This window comes from Anomaloglossus baeobatrachus, chromosome 3 (assembly GCF_048569485.1).
Source record: "Anomaloglossus baeobatrachus isolate aAnoBae1 chromosome 3, aAnoBae1.hap1, whole genome shotgun sequence".
NCBI lineage: Eukaryota > Metazoa > Chordata > Amphibia > Anura > Aromobatidae > Anomaloglossus > Anomaloglossus baeobatrachus.
This window is the reverse complement of record NC_134355.1, coordinates 641948233-641974950: the sequence shown is the minus strand read 5'-3', so window position 1 is coordinate 641974950 and position 26718 is coordinate 641948233. Positions and strand designations below refer to the sequence as shown.

General features: G+C 47.6%; 1 protein-coding gene across 2 annotated transcripts in view; it reads left to right on the top strand.

Moving 5' to 3' along the window:
* Positions 1-26718, top strand: part of LDAH (lipid droplet associated hydrolase) — a 339733-nt gene that overhangs the window by 86597 nt on the left and 226418 nt on the right. For both annotated transcript variants that reach the window (XM_075341150.1, XM_075341149.1), the window contains exon 3: positions 5089-5223. In XM_075341150.1, coding sequence (XP_075197265.1) covers positions 5089-5223 — 135 coding nt within the window. The remainder of the gene's footprint in view (positions 1-5088; positions 5224-26718) is intronic.

The window sequence follows — 26718 nt, the reverse complement described above, 5'->3', positions numbered from 1 at the left end:
GTTTCAAGAAATTAGAGTGCGGGGCTACGATTTTTTGTTTTTTTGGTTGCTTAGAAAGATAATAGAATTTAGTGGTTGGTTGAAAGTGGATATTGTAATTGCAGCGTTAAGGGAAAAAAAATTGTTTAGAGGTCAGGCCCGATGTGTTGACTGTAAACAGTTTAATGCGTTGTGCAGGCTTGTTACTTTCGGCAGCAGAGCCGGCTCCCCTCCACGCGGTCACCTACTACCACCAGCCTCGGAAACATTTGCTTCCATTCAGCTGCTCTCAACAGCTGTTCTCTGAATTTCATGTGATGAGGATTTAATGCCTAACATTTCCTACAAAATATTTGAAAAGACTTGGAAGTGCTCATCTGGACTTCAAGAAAAATACTTTGTAGCCAAAACAAATCCACAAAGTGCACTAAATTTAAAGGTGGGCCAGGGAGAGGAGAGGTTGGGGCGGGGGGTGCCCGGGGTGAGCTAAGAAGTGGATTTTACAATCCAAACAATAAGGTAATTCTCGTCTACTACTGTCTGAATTGCTAACAAATGTATTTAATTTAAGCAAACGAAATCCCGGCGGTAAGGTGCAATGATGGATCGCGATTTCACAGCAACACCTATGATTAGCTCTCGTATTAAGCGGAATAACAGGCGCAGGGCAGGTTAATAATACACTGCATGTGTGTTGTAGTCTTGGAAATGGAGTTCGGTATACTTTTTTAGTACTTTTTATTATTTTATATGTGTGTGTGTGTGTGTGTGTGTATATATATATATATATATATATATATATATATATATAGATATATATCTCTATATATACATATAGATATATATATATATATAGATATATATATAAATATATTAAATATATATATATAATATATATATAATATATATAATTATATAATATATATATATATATATATATATATATATATATACACACATATAAAATAAATAGTGTGCGGAAAATCAAAGTTATCTAGCCGTAAATGCATGGGCCATTGCTGTACCACAAGGATCCACCAGGCTGTAATCATGAAGACTAGGGGAAATTGTGTAGCAAAAACTAATATAAATATATATATATATTTTTGCTACACAATTTCCCCTAGTCTTCATGATTACAGCCTGGTGGATCCTTGTGGTACAGCAATGGCCCATGCGTTTAGGGCTAGATAACTTTGATTTTACGCACACTTGCAGTGTCTTCTGCTTTGTGATATAGGACCTTAAAGACTCCCATTAACTATGGTTCAGAGCAAGGGTCCCCAACCTATGGCTTGGGAACCACATGTGGCTCCTGGGCCTGTGATGTGTGGCTCACGGCTGTCTTCCAGTTTGGTGCACTAGTACCAGGTTTAGCAAACAGCTATGAAGAGCAGGTCTCTAATGGTGACTTTTGTAAGTAACCCAACACAGAAGAACAAATCTAAATGAGAGTAAGGTAGAACATTCTGGATCTTGGTATACTGCCTCCTTGTGAATTCTGTGGAAAAGTTTTGGTTGTCCGTATACTGGTAATAGGGGCTCTGGGTGCCACTACTGTGAGGGAGCAGGACCTGGATGTGGCTCACAACCCTCTCTCACGGCTTAGGCTGCGTACACACATCAGTTTTTGGCCATCAGGCGCAATCCTGCAGAAATATGAAAAATGCATCCTCTCGTCTGCTGGATCCGGCGCAGTATGGCATGTTTTATAATGGAAGCCTATGGACACCGGATCCTGTGTAATACGGCAAAAAACGGATTACGGCCTCCGGATCCGTTTTTTTTTTTAGCTGAGCATGCTCCGTATCAAAACGGATCCGTCAAGAAACGGATGGAAAAAACTGATGCGACTGATCCGTTTTTTCGCCGGATCCGTCTCATAATTATTTTCGCCGGATTGTACCTGATGTGTGCACTTAGCCTTAATGTGGCTCACAACACTTTTTCAGGGCTGAAAGTGGCTCTCAAGTTCAGAAAGGTTGGGGACCTCTGGTTTAGAGACTGGTTCAATACGCGTTTGAGGGATCGGAGATGGAAACAAAGCCATGGTAATGGGTCTTCTAGGTATTAACTTTCTTTGGATATCAAAAATAAAAGTTTGTTAAAGGGGTTCTACTGGTTTGGGATGAAAGTCTGCAATACTCTATTTAACTGTAGTTCTTTGAAAACATGTAGCGTGCAAACCGCACACTGTCAGGATTCTCCTGTGCCGGTGGCGAGAGCGAGCAGACTTGTGACTACAAGCATGCGATTTCCAATCATGTGGTCATGAAGTCTGTAGATCGCATACTTGCAATCACATGACTGCCTGCCTTCACCACCAGCACTGGAGTATATTGACAGCGTGCTATGCACAGGCTGTGAGGGTTCAGAAATCTGCAGTCACATAGAGTGACTGCAAACTTTCATCCCAAACCTTGACAACCCCTTTAAATACGAAGAGTTCCAATGCTCATCCCTGTTCTTACCTCCAAGCTTTCAATATGCTGAACAGCTTGTTGGGCTGACAGCTACTGTATTCCTCCTGACTAGTGATGGGCAAACTTGCAGATACCTGGGATCGGTGGGTTAAACTGGGTTTAAAAAAAAACCCTGGTTCAGGCACGATATTGATCTTGGATATCTGACCGGACGCCGGGCCCCATATAAGTATATAGGGACTTGAATCAGGCGCTTAAAAATGGTGGGAAAAGGGATAGGGGGATTGGAGCAAGCTCTTTATACTTACCAGTCTACGCGCAGCTGTAACGCTACTTCCGGGACCACTCATTATCCTTCATGCATATTCTCTGCTTCCCAGCCCACCGGCAGTCTCCATGTCTCTGTTTGATTGCAGTCAGACACACCCCCACCCTGTGTGACAGCTGTCTGATTGCTTTCAATCAGAGACGTTGTCTATGTGTCTATATTGGTGTAAAAATAAATACATTAAAAATTGGTGTAGGATCCCCCATATTATGATACCCAGCACTGATATAGCATACGGTTTACAGGCTTAAGCCCCCACCCGTGTGCTTACCTTGAATGGTTATGAAAATAAGAGGAACCGCATGTGGCCTTTTATTTTAATTATTTAAAAAAATAGTTTTAAAAAACAGCGTGCAGCCCCCCCCCAATTTTGATATCCAAACATGATGAAGCCGAAAGCTGAGGGCTGATCATCTCAGCCCGAGGAGACCCATGCTTATTGGCTCCCCCAACCAAAAAATAGCAGCCTGCAGCTGCCCAGGATTGATCCCGGCTCATGCTGATTGCCCTAGTGTGGTAGCCACCAGGGTACTAAGGGGTTAAGTAAGTCCTACCGTAAGTGAAAAGAAACACCGAAAAAATCCTTTAGTTGATATAAAATACAAAAAATCCCACCCTCTTTCACCCCTTTATTCACTCCAAAAAAAACCACAGGCCCAACGTAATCTACACAAGGTCCCATGACGATTCCATCTCTGCTATATTACTGAAGTCACAGCGCGCAGGCATATCACATGACCACCCGCTATGTACTTCAGGCAGAGACTAAAGCGGGCTTTACACGCTACGATATATCTAACGAGATGTCGGCGGGGTCACGTTGTAAGTGCCGCACATCCGGCATCGTTAGTGATATCGTAGCGTGTGACAGCTATGAACGAGCAGAAATACTCACCTTCTTGTTCATCATTGACACGTCGCTCATTTTCTAAAAATCGAATGTCCTGTTTTCATTGTTCCCGAGGCAGCACACATCGCTCAGTGTGACACCCCGGGAACGATGAACTGCAGCTTACCTGCGGCCGCCGGCAATGCGGAAGGAAGGAGGTGGGCGGGATGTTTACGTCCCACTCATCTCCGCCCCTCCGATTCTATTGGCCGGCTGCTGTGTGACGTCTCTGTGACGCCGAACGTCCCTCCCCGTTCAGGAAGTGGATGTTCGCCGCCCACAGCGAGGTCGTTTGGAAGGTAAGTGCGTGTGACAGGGAGTTACAACATGGTGCGACACGGGCAAGAAATTGGGGGCAGGTGCGATCGCAAATGCGATCGCACGAGAAATTGAAATGTGTAAAGCAAGCTTTAGCCTCAGTGATGAGTGGTGATGTCACTCAAGTTATTTGCGGTCACAGCTGGAGGTTCCCACGGTCCTCCACGTGTGACCATAGGTAACCTGACCTCATTGAACTGAGTGACCTCACCTCAGGAGTGGTCACTGAGTTCACAGACCTGCATCTCCTGGCAGAAAACCGTGTTTTTTCTTGCCAAGAGATGCAGATTTGGTGCTGAAATTCCTACACCGTATTCCTGCACCAAATCTACACCTCCTGGAAAAAAAAAAAAAACACAGCAAAACACCATGTGGTTTTAATGCGATATTGATGTAATTTTTTTCCAGGAGGTGTAGATTGGGTGCAGAAATATGGTGTAAAAATTTCAGCAACGCATCTGCATCTCTTGGCAAAAAAATAATGCAAAAATTGGTTTTGACACCGTTTTGATGTAGTTCTCTGCCAGGAGGTGCAAATTTGGTGCTGAAATGTCTCAATTTTAACCAGTTTTAATTTTTAATGATCCCTGTTCTGCCAGACAACTTGATCTCATTTAATGGAATAATAATCAGACAATATAATTACACATTAATACATAGAATTTATAGACATTATGATTGTCTATTATAGATAGACTACTAGGTAATTCCCTTTTTTTCTAACTTGGTGTTCACTGTTTTTTCTCAAATGTATTCGGTCTCCAAAAGAAAGACACCAAGACGAAATACAGACGGAAGGCTAGTCTGTCACGTTAGGTGCAGGCATAAAAGAGAAATTAATTTTCAAGTCAGGGCAGGAAAACCATTGGACAGAAGCTGGAGCGCTGCATGCTGTAAATTGATGGAAAGGGAAGTTTCAGTTCCTATAGTGCTGGCAGAATGCCGAAGAAGAGAAACCACCCACTTTTAAACAGTGTATGGCAAATGGCAGAGACTGAAAATCAGGACAGTTTTTGGAAATGTTAGTCTGATATGGGCGCTATAAGCAGTTTCTAAAATGTTTTGGTAGGGGAGGACCATGCTTTTCTATTTATGCGAGGAATCATTTATGTATTATATGATTTTATTCATATTTTTGGTTCATTTTTCAGGTAACCCCGGAGTAGTCGGATTCTACAAAACCTTCATGCACTCCCTTTATTGTGGATTTAACAAAAAATATCCTGTATGGGCGATCAGCCACGGAGGCCACTGCTCCCCGCCCACGGGGATGGATATGACTGATGGTATGACGCTCATTATTGATGTAAATGCCTGTGCTGTATTATCTCTATTGTTTCTTCTTCCCGTCTTGTTCACATGAAGCTTGGAGCTGATTAATGGGGATCTCATGCTGTAAAAGTGTCTTAACTGTCCCTTTACTCATGGTCTTTTCTGTGTAACTTTTGACATGTTAGTATAAGTGCCCGGTGGGGGTCCGGGTGATCCACTGATCGCACTGCTCACCTCTGACCCGGAATATGGACTCTATAGGCAGTTCAGCAATCATCTTAGTACTTCTGTTCCTTCGTCCCGTTGGTGATAGGTTGGGGTCTCCTTCTTGGACCCTACTCCCCCTAATACATTTTTCTGACATATCTAATATATAAAGCTGTATGTGTGTATGTATGTGTGTGTGTATGTGTGTATGTCCGGGATTGGCATCTGCACCGTCGCAGCTACAGCCACAAAATTTTGCACACTCACACGTCTGGACCCCGAGAGCATCATAGGCTATGTTTTCAGGGGAAATTTTAACCCCGCGCTTTACAGTTATTCACCAAAAAACCTGCCTCCATTAAAGTGAATGGAGCTGGGAGCCACAGTGCAGCCAGAACTTCAGAAGAATGCGCAGCCACGCCCTTATATGGAATGTTGGCGTGTCACAATGCAGCCAGGGAAAGAGACAGACACAGACAGGGAAAGAGGCAGACACAGACATGGTAAGAAACAGACATAGACAGGGTAAGAGACAGACACAAAGAGACAGACACAGACAAAGAGACAGACTGACAGGGAAAGAGAGGGAAAGAGAGAGACCGGTTAAGAGACAGACACAGACAGGTAAAGAGACAGACACAGACAAAGAGACAGAGACAGACACAGGGAAACAGACAGACAGGGAAAGAGAGGGAAAGAGACAGACAGGGTAAGAGACAGACAAAGAGACAGACACAGGGAAAGAGACAGAGGGAAAGAGACAGACAGTGAAAGAGAGGAAAAGAGACAGACAGGGAAAGAGAGGGAAAGAGACAGACAGGGAAAGAGACAGACAGGGAAAGAGACAGACAGGGAAAGAGACAGAGACAGACAGGGAAAGAGATAGACAGACAGGGAAAGATATTGAGACAGATGAGAAAGAGGCAGAGACAGTCAGAGACAGACAGGGAAAGAGACAGAGAGATAGAGAGTGAGAGACAGAGAGAGATATACAGAGGGGGAGACAGACAGAGAATGGGAGAGAAACAGAGAGACAGTTACTATCCCGGGCAGCGCCGGGTGCTGGACCCCGAGAGCATCATAGGCAATGTTGTGAGGCGAAATTTTAAACCCACGCGTTCCAATTTACCAATCAATTTTGCCCCTATCTACATAATGGGTAAAAAGTGAAACGAAAAGTGTATCCGCCTCGTTGCATTTACAATCACAAAATTTTGCACAGACACCTCATGTGACCCAGGGAACGTCATAGACTATGTTTTGACAGGAAAATTTAAGCCCGCGCTTTACAGTTACTCTCCAAAAAACATTCCTCCATTAAAGTAAATGGAGCCTGGAACTACAGGTTATTAGTAGGAGCTGTGATTAATTGCTATAGGAACAAAAGACATTCATAGTATAAGAAGCAATAGTATAAGATGTGAGGTAATAAGATGTCGGTGGGGAGTCGGATAGACAGAGACAGACAGAGAGACAGACAGAGAGAAACGGTGAAAGAGACAGAGACAGACCTGGAAAGAGACAGACCTGGAAAGAGACAGACCTGGAAAGAGATAGATGGGGAAAGAGAGAGATGGGGAAAGAGAGAGACGGGGAAAGAGAGAGAGACAGGTTAAGAGACAGACACAGACAAAGAGACAGAGACAGACACAGGGAAACAGACAGGGAAAGAGAGGGAAAGAGACAGGGTAAGAGACAGACAAAGACAGGTAAAGAGACAGACACAGGGAAAGAGACAGAGGGAAAGACAGACAGGGAAAGAGACTGACAGGGAAAGAGATTGAGACAGATGGAGAAAGAGACAGAGACAGTCAGAGACAGACAGGGAAAGAGACAGACAGACAAAGAGAGAGAGACAGAGAGATATATACAGAGGTTGAGAGAGACATTATAATTACATTTATATCTATTTGTTTTGTGGTTTTTGTGTGCAGAATACATTTTTGTTAATACATTCTATTTTAACAGCAGTTATTAACCCGGGCGAAGCCGGGTAGTACAGCTAGTAATATATAAAGCTCAGTGTATGTATGTATGTATGTATGTGTGTGTGTGTGTGTGTGTGTGTGTATGTCCGCTAAAGGAATCCACACCATCACATTTACAATCACGAAATTTTGCACAGACACCCATATGTGACCCAGGGAACGTCGTAGACTATGTTTTGACAGAAAAATTTAACCCCGCGCTTTACAGTTACTCCAAAAAATCTGCCTACATTAAAGTAAATGAAGCCTGGAACTACTGCTTTTAATAGCAGCTGTGATTGGTTGCTATAAGAAGAAAAGACAGTCACAGTATAAGAAGCTTAATATGATGTTGGTGGGGAGACGGATAGAGAGAGAAAGAGACACAGACAAAGAGAGACAGACGGGGAAAGAGACAGAGACAGACGGGGAAAGAGAAAGACAGAGACAGACGGGGAAAGAGAAAGACAGAGACAGACGAGGAAAGAGACAGACGGGGAAAGATACAGACCTGGAAAGAGACAGATGGGGAAAGACACAGACAGACAGGCAGACAGGGACAGAGACAGGCAGACAGGGAAAGAGGAGACAGCCAGAGAGACAGACAAAGATAGATGGGGAAAGAGACAGACCTTGATAGAGACAGACGGGGAAAGAGACTGAGAAATAGAGACAGACAAGGAATGAGATAGAGACAGTCAGACAGGGAAAGAGACAGACAGGAAAAAACATAGACAAAGAGATGGACAAAGACAGACAGGGAAAGAGACATGAAAAGAGACGGGAAGACAGACCTGGGAAAGAGACAGACGGGGCAAGAGACAGACGGGGCAAGAGACAGACGGGGCAAGAGACAGACGGGGAAAGAGAGAGACAGACAGACTCAGAGATAGAGAGAGACACAGAGATAGATAGACAGACACAGAGATAGAGACAGATAGACTCATACAAAGACAGACAGAGAGATAGAAACAGACAGACAAATAAAGAGACAGACAGCGACACAGAGGTAAAGATTGGGAGAGAGACAAATACTATCCCGGGCAACGCCCGGGTAGTACAGCTAGTGTCTCTATAAAGGTTTTATATATATGTTCTAATATGCCCCAGAATGTTAGCACAGGTGGGCTGGTGCACATTTTACCTGCACACGGACGATCAAAGATACACTAAATGATTCAATGAAGATGCATACTCCGTGAGCTAACTAGTGCAAAAAAACTCTAGCCTTAAAGACATTTTTTTAGGCTTAAGCTACATTTTTTGCAGTCACTCTTTGTGATTGCAGAATTTTGAATCTTGACAGTGTGCAATGTGCATGCTTTTATGATTGTACTCTGTTTCCTGCTTGAGCATGCAGGCACTTAACCGTGGTTTGCATAGTTTTGCTCAGTTTCTGACTAAATTCGCATCCTCTTCTCTCAAAAGAACATTGGGAGAAGGAAGAAAAGTAGTTAGGCGGCATCTGACCACAACATGCAAATTGCATACTTGCACTTATGTGACCGACCGCTCGAGCAGGCAGCACAGCTGAATCCTGACAGTGTGCTCTTTGAGTGACTGCAGAAATATAGCTGAAGCCCATAAACCCTTTTTAAAAATTCACCCATCTTGAGATACTTCTTCTTATGTTACCATCTGCTCGAGCAGGCAGCATAGCCGAATTCTGACAGTGTCCTCATTGAATGACTGCAGAAATATAGCTGAAGCCCAGAAAAAAAACCTTTTATAAATTCCCCCCATCTTGACATACTTGCGCTTATGTGACTGACCGCTTGAGCAGGCAGCACAGCAGAGTCCTGACAATGTGCTTATTGAGTGACTTCAGAAATATTGGTGAAGCCCAGGAAAACCCCTCTTATAAATCCCCCAATCTTGACATACTTGGATTAATGTGACGACTACTCAAGCAGGCAGCACAGCTGAATCCTGACAGTTTGCTCATTGAGTGACTGCAGAAATATAGTTGAAGCCCAGAAAACCCCTTTTTATAAATTCTCCCATCTTGAGATACTTGTGCTTATATGAGCAACTGCTCGCGCAGGCAGCATAGCCGAATCTTGACAGTGTGCTCATTGAATGACTGTGGAAATATAACTGAAGCCCAGAAAAAAACCCTGTTATAAATTCTCTCCATTTTGACATACTTGCTCTTATGTTACCAACCGTTCGAGCAGGCAGCATAGCAGAATCCTAACAGTGTGCTCATTGAGTGACTTCAGAAATATTGCTGAAACCCAGGAAAACCCCTTTTATAAACTCCCCCCATCTTAACATACTTGCACTAATGTGACTACTGCTCAAGCAGGCAATGCAGCGGAATCCTAACAGTGTGCTCATTGAGTGATTGCAGAAATATAGCTGAAGCCCAGGAAAACCCCTTTTATAAATTCCCATCTTGACATACATGCACTTGTGTGACCGACTCATCGAGCAGGCAAATGAGCCAAATCCTGACAGTGTGATCATTGAGTGACTGTAGAAATATAACTGAACCCCAGAAAACCCCTTTTATGAATTACCCTAATCTTGACATACTTGCGCTTATGTGACCGACGCTCGAGCAGGCAGTGCAGTGGAATCCTGACAGTGTGCTCATTGAGTGACTACAGAAATATAGCCGAAGCCCAAAAAAACCCTTTTATAAATTCCCTCCATCTTGACATGTACTGTACTTTTATGTGACCGGCTTCTCGAGCAGGCAAAAGAGCCAAATCCTGACAGTGTTCTCATTGAGTGCCTGCAGAAATATAGCTAAAGCCCCTGTTATAGCTATCTAAGCTTTATAGTTTTGTAGTAATTCATGCAGTATTACCGTGTTTTGCGCTGTTTGCTATTACACTGCCTCTGTTTCTATCCCGACCTCAGTGTGTGAATCACAATACATCCCAGCATACTAATGGGTGAGGTCATTAGTACAATGTTTCCGGAGAGAGAAAAAGCGCTCCTCGTCGGCTTTGATGTCCTGTTTTGCTCACGGCGGATAATTTGTGTTTAGTTTTTAGCAAATTAAAGCTGAAGTGTATATTATGACTGAGGTTACTCGCAGCACTGTATGTCATTTGTTCCAAATCAGCACAGACAGGTCCGTTCTCTAAACACTTGCTTCCAACAAGAATCACTGACTTGCCCCGAAGCCAACGTCAGATAATGGTCTCACTCTGTCGGGTAAAGCACACAATCAGCGCGCGGCATGTGCTTGTCTTGGACGCTGCGCTAGTGCCGGAATGACAGCCTGACTAATGACTTTTAACTATAGAAATACATGCTTTTCCACCTCGCCTCAGTCATAACCCGAGTAATCTCCTTACAGATGGGCACTATGTACTGTCACATAGAAGCTGTCATCAGAAAATGGTATATTTAACACAAAAACCTGATTGAAATAATATATTAATTTAAAAAAGTGTCGATGTTTTTTGTTTTTTTTTTTGTTTTTTTTCTTTTTTACATATCGCAAAAAAAAATAATAAAAGAAATGAAATCTTGCAATTTTTACATCAGCCACTGGAGCTTTTTTTAGATTTTAAAGGGAACCTGTCACCAGTTTTTCGGGTTTTTCGGCCTATCAGCTGCAGCCACCACCAGTGGGTTCTTATATACAGCATTCCAGAATAATCTAATATATAAAGCTCAGTGTATGTTTGTGTGTGTGTGTGTGTGTGTGTGTGTGTGTGTGTATGTCCGCTAAAGCAATCCTCACCGTTGCATTTACAATCACGAAATTTTTCACAGACGCCCCATGTGACCCAGGGAACGTCATAGACTATGTTTTGACGGGAAAATTTAACCCCGTGCTTTACAGTTATTCACCAAAATCCTGCCTCCACTGAATGGAGGTGGGAGCTACTAGCTATTAATAGCAACTGTCAGTGGTTGCTATAGGAACAAAATAAACTGTTAGTATAAGAAGCTTATGTGTGAGGTAATATGATGTCGGTGGTGAGACGGATAGAGAGAGACAGAGAGCGACAGACAGAGACAGATGTGGAAAGAGACAGAGACAGACCTGGAAAGAGACAGACCTGGAAAGAGACAGACCTGGAAAGAGACAGCCTGGAGAGAGACTGACGGGCAAAGTGACAGCCCTGGAAAGAGGGAAAGAGACAGCCCTGGAGAGAGACAGCCCTGGAGAGAGACAGCCCTGGAAAGAGACAGCCCTGGAAAGAGACAGCCCTAGAAAGAGACAGCCCTAGAGAGAGACAGCCAGGCAAAAAGACAGCCGGTCAAAGAGACAAATGGGCAAAGAGACAGACGGGCAAAGAGACAGCCCTGGAAAGGAGACAGCCCTGGAAAGAGACAGCCCTGAAAAGAGACAGACGGGCAAAGAGACAGCACTGGAAAGAGATAGCCCTGGAAAGAGACAGTAGGGCAAAGAGATAGACAGGCAAAGATATAGACGGGCAAAGAGATAGATGGGCAAAGAGACAGCCCTGGAAAGAGACAGATGGGCAAAGAGACAACCCTGGAAAGAGACAGACGGGCAAAGAGACAGCCCTGGAAAGAGACAGCCCTGGAAAGAGACAGCCCTGGAAATAGACAGCCCTGGAGAGAGACAGCCCTGGAGAGAGACAGCCCTGGAGAGAGACAGTCTAAGAAAGAGACAGCCTTGGAAAGAGACAGCCCTGGAAAGAGACAGCCGGGCAAAAAGACAACTGGGCAAAAAGACAGCCGGTCAAAGAGACAAACGGACAAAGAGACAAATGGGCAAAGAGACAGACGGCCAAAGAGATAGACGGGCAAAGAGACAGCCCTGTTAAGAGACAGCCCTGGAAAGAGACAGCCCTGGAAAGAGACAGCTGGACAAAGAGACAGCTGGACAAAGAGACAGCCGGGCAAAGAGACAGCCGGGCAAAGAGACAGCCGGGCAAAGAGACAGACGGGCAAAGAGACAGACGGGCAAAGAGACAGCCCTGGATAGAGACAGATGGGCAAAGAGACAACCCTGGAAAGAGACAGATGGGCAAAGAGACAGACGGGCAAAGAGACAGACTGGTAAAGAGACAGACGGGCAAAGAGACTGACGGGCCAAGAGACTGACGGGCCAAGAGATAGACCGGCAAAGAGACAGCCCTGGAAAGAGACAGATGGGCAAAGAGACAACCCTGGAAAGAGACAGATAGGCAAAGAGACAGACCTGGAGAGAGACAGCCCTGGAAAGAGACAGCCCTGGAGAGAGACAGCCCTAGAGAGAGACAGCCCTGGAAAGAGACAGCCCTGGAAAGAGACAGACGGGCAAATAGACAGACCTGGAAAGAGACAGACCTTGAAAGAGACAGACAAAGACAGACTGGAAAGAGACAGATGGGGAAAGAGACAGACACACACACACACACACACACACACACAGACAGACAGACATAGAGATAGAGAGAGACAGACAGACACAGAGATGGAGACAGATAGACTGATGCAAATACAGATAGAGAGCTAGAAACAGACAGACAAGGAAAGACACAGACAGACACACAGACAGAGACTGAGAGAGAGACAGAGAGACAGTTACTATCCCGGGCAACACTCTGGTACTACAGCTAGTACTGTATATAAGAGCCCAGGCCGCTATGTAGAACGTAAAAATCACTTTATGATACTCACCTAAACCGGTCATTTCAGTGCAGACTGGTCAAATGGGTGTCTCTGTTCTCCAGGTGCTGCACCTCCTCTTTCGGCCATCTTTGCCCTCCTTCTTCTGAAATCTGAAACGGTCGCGTTGCGGTGGAGTTGGGCCATATGGACGTCTCCGTTGTCCGGTGCCGGCGCCTCCTCTTACGGCCATCTTCGTTCTCCTTCTGAAACCTGGGTGCATGACGCGTTCTACGTCATCCACACTCGCCGCTCCCGCGCAGGCGCACTACAATACTTTGATCTGCCCTGCTCAGGGCACATCAAAGTGCGCCTGCGCAGGACCTCAATACCGGCGAGTGTGGATGATGTAGGACGCGTCATGCACACAGGCTTCAGAAGGCGGAAGACCAAGATGACTGAAAGAGGAGGCATCGGTCCCGGAGAACGGCGCCACCCACCTGACTGTTGTGCACCAGAGCGACCTTCTAAGTGAGTATTATAAAGTGGTTTTTATGTTCTACACAGCAGCCTGAGCTCTTATATACATCATGTTAGACTGCAGTGTATAAGAGCCCGGTGCTGGTGGCCGCAGCTTATAGGCCAAAAAACTGGTGACAGGTTCCCTTTAAAGGGGTTTTCCCACGAACAAAGGTGATTTTAGATCTTGGAATAATAATATGTTCCGCAATTGGATGTGTTTAAAAAAAATGTTCCTGTGCTGAGATAATCTTATATGTGTCCCTGCTGTGTACTGTGTAATGGTCGTGTCTGACCATACAGGGACATGGTCTGATCATACCACATCTTCTGGGACAGGGAGGAAGTAATAGAGTATAAAGATATTATAAGATTAGATCTCAAATAATTCTTTCTTTGAGTTAAAACATTTTCTAAAAGCAGGCAGGGATATATTTTACCTCACAGAGCGAATCAGCCATGATGCTATGCTGTCTTGTCTGTGAACTCTCTTTTACTTCCATCCCAGCCAGGGAGATATGGTATTACCAGACCATGTCCCTGTACGGTCAGATACGGCCATTACACAGTACATAGCAGGGACACATATATAAGATTATCTCAGCACAGGAATATTTTTTTTAAAATACATCCAATTGTGGAAATTATTATTATTCTAAGATCTTGTCACGGGAGTAATGAATAACTGAACAGAGGTACCTAGACTGGCCATCAGACTGGGGACCCTGCACTGTCCTTTATCCCAGAGGTACGCCCTATGGTGGTGAGGTCTGGACCGCCAGCATGACCCTAACTCCTGTCCATACCCTGGTCTAACATCCCATCTCCTCCACCCATGGGGAGGGCCGGGACCGAAGTAACAAATAACATAAATAATGCAGACGAGGAAAACCAAAACACAAACGCACTGCAACTAATCACAGGGGAGAGACAACACGTGCACAGGAAGAAATAACATACAGGGAGGAATAAACTGACAACAGGGATATTTCCAGAACACACCAAATATCATACAACAGATCACCAGAAACTGGTTCACATGCTAAGACCAGAATCGCTGGAGCAATGATGCAGCTATAATCAGCGACGAGGAATCGGATCCAACACTTTATGAAGGTTGGAAGCTCTGAGTGGTCATTAGCAGCCTAAGCTCCTAGCAGCAGTTCACAAGACAGCAGGAATTAACTCCTGCTAGACTGATGAGCAGTGAACAAGAAACAGCCGATGCCAGACTCTGGCTGAGCAACTAAGAGACACCAGATTGCCTGTCAGACTCTGAAGTGTGAACAGAGTCTGACGCTGCCATGACACCTAACGACTGCAGAGTAGAACACCACATGACAGTTCTATTCATTAAAATCAACTTTAAAATTTACTTTGTATCAAAACCCCTTTAGTTTTCTTTTCTTTCAGGAAAAATACACCCATACATTAGCCACAGTGATCAGACCTCGGCGCTATCTTTTGTGTTGAAGCATCTAATGAGCGTGTGCAAAGGTCATGGTGAAGGGAGGGGGAGCTGTGACATCATTTCTTGTGATAGGTGGATCTTATGTTATCACCTAAATATGGAGGTGTTACCTTTATCTGCAACTCTGCCTCTGATGATAAGGAGCCTACTGAAAACTCTTCCAAGAAGTATGAGTCTAGAAAGTCCTAGTGGCCAGTGTAAAAATTGCAAGATTACTAATTTATTTATATATTTATTTATTTTATTTATTTTTTTTATTAAAGATTGGAATATGATAAAAAAAATTTAGCAATTTAAAAAATAAAATGTGTAAAAGAAAAACCGCATTTAGGCAGTAGGTCATTTTTTAATAATAATTTCCCTTTAAGAGTTGTTTAATTGCACATTGTCAGAGCTTTGTTTTCCTGTATCTGTTCACTGTTACAATATGGTTTCCTCACAATAGCAGCACTTTTGCTGCAAAAGTTGATTGAGGAAGGTCCTTTCTTCTTTCAACCCCTTTAGATGCTGTGGTCTTTATTGAGTGAAGCATCTAAGAGGTTTAATGTCCTGGATCAAAGATTATCCTGTCCATTAATGAAATAAGTTTGAGCTTTCGGTCAGTGCTGCAGCCACTGACTGGCTGACAGTCAATTGCTGTCCCTTTGTGCCTGCACATTCAGTGCCGCTGTGATCTCTGTGCCTGCACAATTAGTGCCGCTGTGATCTCTGTGCCTGCACAATTAGTGCCGCTGTGATCTCTGTGCCTGCACATTCAGTGCCGCTGTGATCTCTGTGCCTGCACATTCAGTGCCGCTGTGATCTCTGTGCCTGCACATTCAGTGCCGCTGTGATCTCTGTGCCTGCACATTCAGTGCCGCTGTGATCTCTGTGCCTGCACATTCAGTGCCGCTGTGATCTCTGTGCCTGCACATTCAGTGCTGCTGTGCTTTGTGCCTGCACATTCAGTGCCGCTGTGATCTCTGTGCCTGCACATTCAGTGCCGCTGTGATCTCTGTGCCTGCATATTCAGTGCCGCTGTGATCTCTGTGTCTGCACATTCAGTGCCGCTGTGATCTCTGTGTCTGCACATTCAGTGCCGCTGTGATCTGTGTCTGCACATTCAGTGCTGCTGTGATCTCTGTGTCTGCACATTCAGTGCCGCTGTGATCTCTGTGTCTGCACATTCAGTGCCGCTGTGATCTCTGTGTCTGCACATTCAGTGCCGCTGTGATCTCTGTGTCTGCACATTCAGTGCCGCTGTGATCTCTGTGCCTGCACATTCAGTGCCACTGTGATCTCTGTACCTGCACATTCAGTGCCGCTGTGATCTCTACCTGCACATTCAGTGCCACTGTGATCTCTGTGCCTGCAGATTCAGTGCCGCTGTGATCTCTGTGTCTGCACATTCAGTGCCGCTGTGATCTCTGTGTCTGCACATTCAGTGCCGCTGTGATCTCTGTGTCTGCACATTCAGTGCCGCTGTGATCTCTGTGTCTGCACATTCAGTGCCGCTGTGATCTCTGTGTCTGCACATTCAGTGCCGCTGTGATCTCTGTGCCTGCACATTCAGTGCCACTGTGATCTCTGTACCTGCACATTCAGTGCCGCTGTGATCTCTACCTGCACATTCAGTGCCACTGTGATCTCTGTGCCTGCAGATTCAGTGCCGCTGTGATCTCTACCTGCACATTCAGTGCCGCTGTGATCTCTGTGCCTGCAGATTCAGTGCCGCTGTGATCTCTACCTGCACATTCAGTGCTGCTGTGATCTCTGTGCCTGCACATTCAGTGCTGCTGTGATCTCTGCACCTGCACATTCAGTGCCGCTGTGATCTCTGTGCCTGCACATTCAGTGCCGCTGTGATCTCTGTGCCTGCACATTCAGTGCCGCTATGATCTCTGTGCCTGCACATTCAGTGCCGCTGTGATCTCTGTACCTGCACATTCAGAGCCGCTGTGATCTCTGTGCCTGCACATTCAGTGCCGCTGTGATCTCTGTGCCTGCACATTCAGAGCCGCTATGATCTCTGTGCCTGCACATTCAGTGCCGCTGTGTTGTCTGTGCCTGCACATTCAGTGCCGCTGTGATCTCTGTGCCTGCACATTCAGTGCCGCTGTGATCTCTGTGCCTGCACATTCAGTGCCGCTGTGATCTCTGTGCCTGCACATTCAGTGCCGCTGTGATCTCTGTGCCTGCACATTCAGTGCCGCCGTGATCTCTGTGCCTGCACATTCAGTGCCGCTGTGATCTCTGTGCCTGCACATTCAGTGCCGCTGTGATCTCTGTACCTGCACATTCAGAGCCGCTGTGATCTCTGTGCCTCCACATTCAGTGCCGCTGTGATCTCTGTGCCTGCACATTCAGTGCTGCTGTGATCTGTGCCTGCACAATTAGTGCCGCTGTGATCTCTGTGCCTGCACATTCAGTGCCGCTGTGATCTCTGTACCTGCACATTCAGTGCCGCTGTGATCTCTGTACCTGCACATTCAGTGCCGCTGTGATCTCTGTACCTGCACATTCAGTGCCGCTGTGATCTCTGTGCCTGCAGATTCAGTGCCGCTGTGATCTCTGTGCCTGCACATTCAGTGCCGCTGTGATCTCTGCGCCTGCACATTCAGTGCCGCTGTGATCTCTGTACCTGCACATTCAGTGCCGCTGTGATCTCTGCGCCTGCACATTCAGTGCCGCTGTGATCTCTGTGCCTGCACATTCAGTGCCGCTGTGATCTCTGTGCCTGCACATTCAGTGCTGCTGTGATCTCTGCGCCTGCACATTCAGTGCCGCTGTGATCTCTGTGCCTGCACATTCAGTGCCGCTGTGATCTCTGTGCCTGCACATTCAGTGCTGCTGTGATCTCTGTGCCTGCACATTCAGTGCTGATGTGATCTCTGTGCCTGCACATTCAGTGCCGCTGTGATCTTTGTGCCTGCACATTCAGTGCCGCTGTGATCTCTACCTGCACATTCAGTGCCACTGTGATCTCTGTGCCTGCAGATTCAGTGCCGCTGTGATCTCTACCTGCACATTCAGTGCCGCTGTGATCTCTGTGCCTGCAGATTCAGTGCCGCTGTGATCTCTGTGCCTGCACATTCAGTGCTGCTGTGATCTCTGTGCCTGCACATTCAGTGCTGCTGTGATCTCTGCACCTGCACATTCAGTGCCGCTGTGATCTCTGTGCCTGCACATTCAGTGCCGCTGTGATCTCTGTGCCTGCACATTCAGTGCCGCTGTGATCTCTGTGCCTGCACATTCAGTGCCGCTGTGATCTCTGTACCTGCACATTCAGAGCCGCTGTGATCTCTGTGCCTGCACATTCAGTGCCGCTGTGATCTCTGTGCCTGCACATTCAGAGCCGCTATGATCTCTGTGCCTGCACATTCAGTGCCGCTGTGTTGTCTGTGCCTGCACATTCAGTGCCGCTGTGATCTCTGTGCCTGCACATTCAGTGCCGCTGTGATCTATGTGCCTGCACATTCAGTGCCGCTGTGATCTCTGTGCCTGCACATTCAGTGCCGCCGTGATCTCTGTGCCTGCACATTCAGTGCCGCTGTGATCTCTGTGCCTGCACATTCAGTGCCGCTGTGATCTCTGTGCCTGCACATTCAGTGCCGCTGTGATCTCTGTGCCTGCACATTCAGTGCCGCCGTGATCTCTGTGCCTGCACATTCAGTGCCGCTGTGATCTCTGTGCCTGCACATTCAGTGCCGCTGTGATCTCTGTGCCTGCACATTCAGTGCCGCTGTGATCTCTGTACCTGCACATTCAGAGCCGCTGTGATCTCTGTGCCTCCACATTCAGTGCCGCTGTGATCTCTGTGCCTGCACATTCAGTGCTGCTGTGCTCTGTGCCTGCACAATTAGTGCCGCTGTGATCTCTGTGCCTGCACATTCAGTGCCGCTGTGATCTCTGTACCTGCACATTCAGTGCCGCTGTGATCTCTGTACCTGCACATTCAGTGCCGCTGTGATCTCTGTACCTGCACATTCAGTGCCGCTGTGATCTCTGTGCCTGCAGATTCAGTGCCGCTGTGTCCTCTGTGCCTGCACATTCAGTGCCGCTGTGATCTCTGCGCCTGCACATTCAGTGCCGCTGTGATCTCTGTACCTGCACATTCAGTGCCGCTGTGATCTCTGCGCCTGCACATTCAGTGCCGCTGTGATCTCTGTGCCTGCACATTCAGTGCCGCTGTGGTCTCCGTGCCTGCACATTCATTGCTGCTGTGATCTCTGTGCCTGCACATTCAGTGCTGCTGTGATCTCTGCGCCTGCACATTCAGTGCCGCTGTGATCTCTGTGCCTGCACATTCAGTGCCGCTGTGATCTCTGTGCCTGCACATTCAGTGCTGCTGTGATCTCTGTGCCTGCACATTCAGTGCTGATGTGATCTCTGTGCCTGCACATTCAGTGCCGCTGTGATCTTTGTGCCTGCACATTCAGTGCTGCTGTGATCTCTACCTGCAAATTCAGTGCTGCTGTGATCTCTACCTGCACATTCAGTGTCACTGTGATCTCTGTGCCTGCAGATTCAGTGCCGCTGTGATCTCTGTGCCTGCACATTCAGTGCCGCTGTGATCTCTGTACCTGCACATTCAGTGCCGCTGTGATCTCTGTACCTGCAGATTCAGTGCCGCTGTGATCTCTACCTGCAGATTCAGTGCCGCTGTGATCTCTATGCCTGCACATTCAGTGCTGCTGTGATCTCTGTGCCTGCACATTCAGTACCGCTATAATCTCTGTGCCTGCACATTCAGTACCGCTATGATCTCTGTGCCTGCACATTCAGTACCGCTATGATCTCTGTGCCTGCACATTCAGTGCCGCTGTGATCTCTGTGCCTGCACATTCAGTGCTGCTGTGATCTCTGTGCCTGCACATTCAGTGCCGCTGTGATCTCTGTGCCTGCACATTCAGTGCTGCTGTGATCTCTGTGCCTGCACATTCAGTGCCGCTGTGATCTCTGTGCCTGCACATTCAGTGCCGCTGTGATCTTTGTGCCTGCACATTCAGTGCCGCTGTGATCTCTACCTGCACATTCAGTGCCACTGTGATCTCTGTGCCTGCAGATTCAGTGCCGCTGTGATCTCTACCTGCACATTCAGTGCCGCTGTGATCTCTGTGCCTGCAGATTCAGTGCCACTGTGATCTCTGTGCCTGCACATTCAGTGCTGCTGTGATCTCTGCACCTGCACATTCAGTGCCGCTGTGCTCTCTGTGCCTGCACATTCAGTGCCGCTGTGATCCCTGTGCCTGCACATTCAGTGCCGCTGTGATCTCTGTGCCTGCACATTCAGTGCCGCTGTGATCTCTGTACCTGCACATTCAGAGCCGCTGTGATCTCTGTGCCTGCACATTCAGTGCCGCTGTGATCTCTGTGCCTGCACATTCAGAGCCGCTATGATCTCTGTGCCTGCACATTCAGTGCCGCTGTGTTGTCTGTGCCTGCACATTCAGTGCCGCTGTGATCTCTGTGCCTGCACATTCAGTGCCGCTGTGATCTATGTGCCTGCACATTCAGTGCCGCTGTGATCTCTGTGCCTGCACATTCAGTGCCGCTGTGATCTCTGTGCCTGCACATTCAGTGCCGCCGTGATCTCTGTGCCTGCACATTCAGTGCCGCTGTGATCTCTGTGCCTGCACATTCAGTGCCGCTGTGATCTCTGTGCCTGCACATTCAGTGCCGCTGTGATCTCTGTGCCTGCACATTCAGTGCCGCCGTGATCTCTGTGCCTGCACATTCAGTGCCGCTGTGATCTCTGTGCCTGCACATTCAGTGCCGCTGTGATCTCTGTGCCTGCACATTCAGTGCCGCTGTGATCTCTGTACCTGCACATTCAGAGCCGCTGTGATCTCTGTGCCTCCACATTCAGTGCCGCTGTGATCTCTGTGCCTGCACATTCAGTGCTGCTGTGCTCTGTGCCTGCACAATTAGTGCCGCTGTGATCTCTGTGCCTGCACATTCAGTGCCGCTGTGATCTCTGTGCCTGCACATTCAGTGCTGCTGTGCTCTGTGCCTGCACAATTAGTGCCGCTGTGATCTCTGTGCCTGCACATTCAGTGCCGCTGTGATCTCTGTGCCTGCAGATTCAGTGCCGCTGTGATCTCTGTGCCTGCACATTCAGTGCCGCTGTGATCTCTGCGCCTGCACATTCAGTGCCGCTGTGATCTCTGTACCTGCACATTCAGTGCCGCTGTGATCTCTGTGCCTGCACATTCAGTGCCGCTGTGATCTCTGTGCCTGCACATTCAGTGCCGCTGTGATCTCTGTGCCTGCACATTCATTGCTGCTGTGATCTCTGTGCCTGCACATTCAGTGCTGCTGTGATCTCTGCGCCTGCACATTCAGTGCCGCTGTGATCTCTGTGCCTGCACATTCAGTGCCGCTGTGATCTCTGTGCCTGCACATTCAGTGCTGCTGTGATCTCTGTGCCTGCACATTCAGTGCTGATGTGATCTCTGTGCCTGCATATTCAGTGCCGCTGTGATCTCTGTGCCTGCACATTCAGTGCCGCCGTGATCTCTGTGCCTGCACATTCAGTGCCGCTGTGATCTCTGTGCCTGCACATTCAGTGCCGCTGTGATCTCTGTGCCTGCACATTCAGTGCCGCTGTGATCTCTGTGCCTGCACATTCAGTGCCGCTGTGATCTCTACCTGCAAATTCAGTGCTGCTGTGATCTCTGTGCCTGCACATTCAGTGCCGCTGTGATCTCTGTGCCTGCACATTCAGTGCCGCTGTGATCTCTACCTGCACATTCAGTGCCACTGTGATCTCTGTGCCTGCAGATTCAGTGCCGCTGTGATCTCTACCTGCACATTCAGTGCCGCTGTGATCTCTGTGCCTGCACATTCAGTGCCGCTGTGATCTCTGTGCCTGCACATTCAGTGCCGCTGTGATCTCTGTACCTGCACATTCAGTGCCGCTGTGATCTCTGTACCTGCAGATTCAGTGCCGCTGTGATCTCTATGCCTGCACATTCAGTACCGCTATAATCTCTGTGCCTGCACATTCAGTACCGCTATGATCTCTGTGCCTGCACATTCAGTACCGCTATGATCTCTGTGCCTGCACATTCAGTGCCGCTGTGATCTCTGTGCCTGCACATTCAGTGCCGCTGTGATCTCTGTGCCTGCACATTCAGTGCCGCTGTGATCTCTGTGCCTGCACATTCAGTACCGCTATGATCTCTGTGCCTGCACATTCAGTGCCGCTGTAATCTCTGTGCCTGCACATTCAGTGCTGCTGTGATCTCTGTGCCTGCACATTCAGTGCCGCTGTGATCTCTGTACCTGCACATTCAGTGCCGCTGTGATCTCTGTACCTGCAGATTCAGTGCCGCTGTGATCTCTATGACTGCACATTCAGTACCGCTATAATCTCTGTGCCTGCACATTCAGTACTGCTATGATCTCTGTGCCTGCACATTCAGTGCTGCTGTGATCTCTGTGTCTGCACATTCAGTGTCGCTATGATCTCTGTGTCTGCACATTCAGTGTCGCTATGATCTCTGTGCCTGCACATTCAGTACCGCTATGATCTCTGTGCCTGCACATTCAGTACCGCTATGATCTCTGTGCCTGCACATTCAGTACCGCTATGATCTCTGTGCCTGCACATTCAGTGCTGCTGTGATCTCTGTGCACATTCAGTTTTTGTTTCTTTGTTTTTGCACATGAGAAATAGGAGATGACATACATGGTAAAAATAGACATAGAGAGCAAAAATGAATACAAATCAGATTTTAAAAAAAATGGATGTCTGAATGATTTTTGAATGGTACATTTTTTCTATTCGTGCCCCAGAATCGGGCTGATCGCAGGTTCTCACGCCACCGGGTGTGTAAGGTCAGACACTCTAGATCTTGGCTTGTTGGCTTCCTCCTTGGCCAGCCCTGTGGCTTCTGGAATGTTATCATCCTCAATGAAAAGGTGTGAAAATGGTTGATGAGATGAGAGCCGCCCGGGTCAGCTTTGGCCGCCAGGCTGCAATTCAGCTATAGAGAATGAGGGACGTGTCAGTCATGGAGTTAGTGAGGTGTCATTCACAGGATGGGGGGAAAAAAAAGACCTTGACCAACAACTGTGACCATACGAGCTACCGGAGACCCTTCTTCCTCTCCCTGATCTCATTGTCTTCTCATCATCTGCTTTCTTCACAGATATCTGACCTTTTAAGAAATTGTGACAGATTGTTATTGAAGGTATTATCTACAATTTAATCAATTTCCTAAAATAATGCGAATGTTCCAAACTCTCCATTTATCAGGCAAATTGCCTTTTTCAGAGAGAAAGAGTTCTTGATCTCTAGTGTCACCAATTGGAAACAATCCTAAAAGTCAATATCAAACATTTAATGAGCCTTGCTGTGTGACTTAGGGTTCACACTTTAGCGAGGCTCCAGCGATCCCACCAGCGATCTGACCTAGTCAGGATCGCTGGTGCGTCGCTACATGGTCGCTGGTGAGCTGTCAATCAGACAGATCTCACCAGCCACCAGCGACCAGCCCCCAGCGATGCGTGGAAGCGATGCTGCGCTTGGTTACCCAATATTTACCTTGTTTACCAGCGCACACTGCTTAGCGCTGGCTCCCTGCACTCCTAGCCAGAGTACACATCGGGTTAATAAGCAAACCGCTTTGCTTATTTATCCGAAGTGTACTCCGGCTATTTGTGCAGGGAGCCGGCACTGGCAGCGTGAGAGCGGCGTACACTAGTAACCAAGGTAAATATCGGGTAACCAAGCAAAGCACTTCTCTTGGTTACCCAATATTTACCTTGGTTACAGCTTACCGCAGGCTGCCAGACGCCAGCTCCCTGCTCCCTGCACATTCAGATCGTTGCTCTCTCGCTGTCAAGCACAGCGATGTGTGCTTCACAGCCAGAGAGCAACGTCCAAAAAATGAACCAGAGCAGTGTGTAACGAGCAGCGATCTCACAGCAGGGGCCAGATCGCTGCTCAGTGTCACACACAGCGAGATCGCTAATGAAGTCACTGCTACGTCACAAAAAATGTGACTCAGCAGCGATCTCACTAGCGATCTCGTTATGTGAGAAGTACCCCTTACGATAAAAGCCAAACCAGAATCTCAATTTGCAGACCTGTTTCGGAGTGTTGACCCTCATCAGTGCAAAGCATCTGATTTGGTTCTATGAGATCTGAGCAAGATCTGATTTGGTTGTAGGAGAGGCCTCTGACTGAGGTCTAAGGGATAACGTTTCTCCTTGTGGAGACTGAACATGCCAGTTTAAGGGGGCTTATGTGCCATGGGAAATTAAATATGCAAAGTGCCTTTTTCAAAGAGAAAGAAGACTTGATCTCTATTGTCACCAATTGGAAATAACAATCCTAAAAGTCAATATCAACCGTTTAATGAGCCTTGCTGTGTGACTAAAGGCCCCTTTACACACTGAGACTTTCTAGCGATCCCACCAGCGATCCCAACCTGGCCGGTTTCGCTACAAAGTCTCTGGTGAGCTGTCAAACAGGCAGACCTGGCCAACGACGCAACAGCGATCCGGACCTGCAGAACGACCTAGCTAGTCATTGGGGACGTTGTCAGGCCTAAAACACACATCCGTGAAAACCGTGAAAACCACCGTGAAAACTGTCGGCAGACAGCAGACAGAGTAGCGCGATGAGAATGAACTCGGGTGAACTTCACCCGACTTCATTGTCATGCCGCGGCTCTGTCTGTGTGCTGTGTACTGATTAGCGGTCACCTGTGAAGGATTCACCGGTGACCGCTAATCCCCCGAGTGACTGAAGTGTCCCGCCCTCTCTCATACTCACCGATCCCCGATCACCGGCGCTGCACGGCATTCACACTGCTCTGGTGGCTTTTTCTAATTTGAAAAAGCCGGCCGCTCATTAAACAATCTCGTATTCCCTGCTTTCCCCGCCCACCGGCGCCTATGATTGGTTGCAGTGAGACACGCCCCCACGCTGAGTGACAAGTGTCTCACTGCACCCAATCACAGTAGCCGGTGGGCGTGTCACTATGGAGTATAGAAATAAATAAATAAATAATTAAAAAAAACGGCGTGCGGTTCCCCCCAAATTTAATACCAGCCAGATAAAGCCATACGGCTGAAGGCTGGTATTCTCAGGATGGGGAGCTCCACGTTATGGGGAGCCCCCCAGCCTAACAATATCAGTCAGCAGCCGCCCAGAATGGCCGCATACATTAGATGCGACTGTTCTGGGACTGTACCCGGCTCTTCCCGATTTGCCCTGGTGCGTTGGCAAATCGGGGTAATAAGGAGTTATTGGCAGCCCATAGCTGCCAATAAGTCCTAGATTAATCATGTCAGGCGTCTCCCCGAGATACCTTCCATGATTAATCTGTAAATTACAGTAAATAAACACACACAACTGAAAAATCCTTTATTAGAAATAAAAAACGCAAACACATTCCCTGGTTCACCACTTTAATCAGCCCCAAAAAGCCCTCCATGTCCGGCGGAAACCAGGATGGTCCAGCGTCGCTTCCAGCTCTGCTGCATGAAGGTGACCGGAGCAGCAGAAGAAACCGCCGCTCCTGTCACCTCCACGCAGCAAATGAAGAGAGCTGCGTGATCGGCTGAGCTGTCACTGAGGTTACCTGGATCCAGCGGTGGATGCAGCGGTAACCTCAGTGACAGCTCAGCCGATCCGGTCAGCTCCACGCAGCAACTGAGGTTAGTATCGCGATCAGCTGAGCTGTCACTGAGGTTACTCGCGGCCACCGCTGCATCCACCGCTAGATCCAGGTAACCTCAGTGACAGCTCAGCCGATCACGCGGCTCTCTTCATTTGCTGCGTTGAGCTGACAGGAGCGGCGGTGTTTTCTGCTGCTCTGGTCACCTCCATGCAGCAGAGCTGGAAGCGACGCTGGACCATCCTGGATTCCGCCGGACATGGAGGGCTTTTTGGGGCTGATTAAAGTGGTGAACCAGGGAATGTGTTTGTGTTTTTTATTTCTAATAAAGGATTTTTCAGTTGTGTGTGTTTATTTACTGTAATTTACAGATTAATCATGGAAGGTATCTCGGGGAGACGCCTGACATGATTAATCTAGGACTTATTGGCAGCTATGGGCTGCCAATAACTCCTTATTACCCCGATTTGCCAACGCACCAGGGCAAATTGGGAAGAGCCGGGTACAGTCCCAGAACAGTCACATCTAATGTATGCGGCCATTCTGGGCGGCTGCTGACTAATATTGTTAGGCTGGGGGGCTCCCCATAACGTGGAGCTCCCCATCCTGAGAATACCAGCCTTCAGCCGTATGGCTTTATCTGGCTGGTATTAAATTTGGGGAAAACCGCACGCCGTTTTTTTAAATTATTTATTTATTTCTAAACTCCATAGTGACACGCCCACCGGCTGCTGTGATTGGGTGCAGTGAGACACTTGTCACTCAGCGTGGGGGCGTGTCTCACTGCAACCAATCATAGGCGCCGGTGGGCGGGATAAGCAGGGAATACGAGATTGTTTAATGAGCGGCCGGCTTTTTCAAATTAGAAAAAGCCGCCAGAGCAGTGTGAACGTCGTGCAGCGCCGGTGATTGGGGATCGGTGAGTATGAGAGAGGGGGGGGGGGACACTTCAGTCACTTGGGGGATTAGAGGTCACTGATGAATCATTCACAGGTGACTGCTAATCAGTACACGGCACACAGACAGAGCCGCGGCATGACAATGAAGTCGGGTGAAGTTCACCCGAGTTCATTCTCATCCTGCTACTCTGTCTTCCGACATGTAGTAACGACATTTTGCATCACACACGGACATTTCTCGGAAGATCAAATAACACGCACGTGTGCCTTTAAACATAAAAAACATGTGCACGTTTGGTCGTATCTC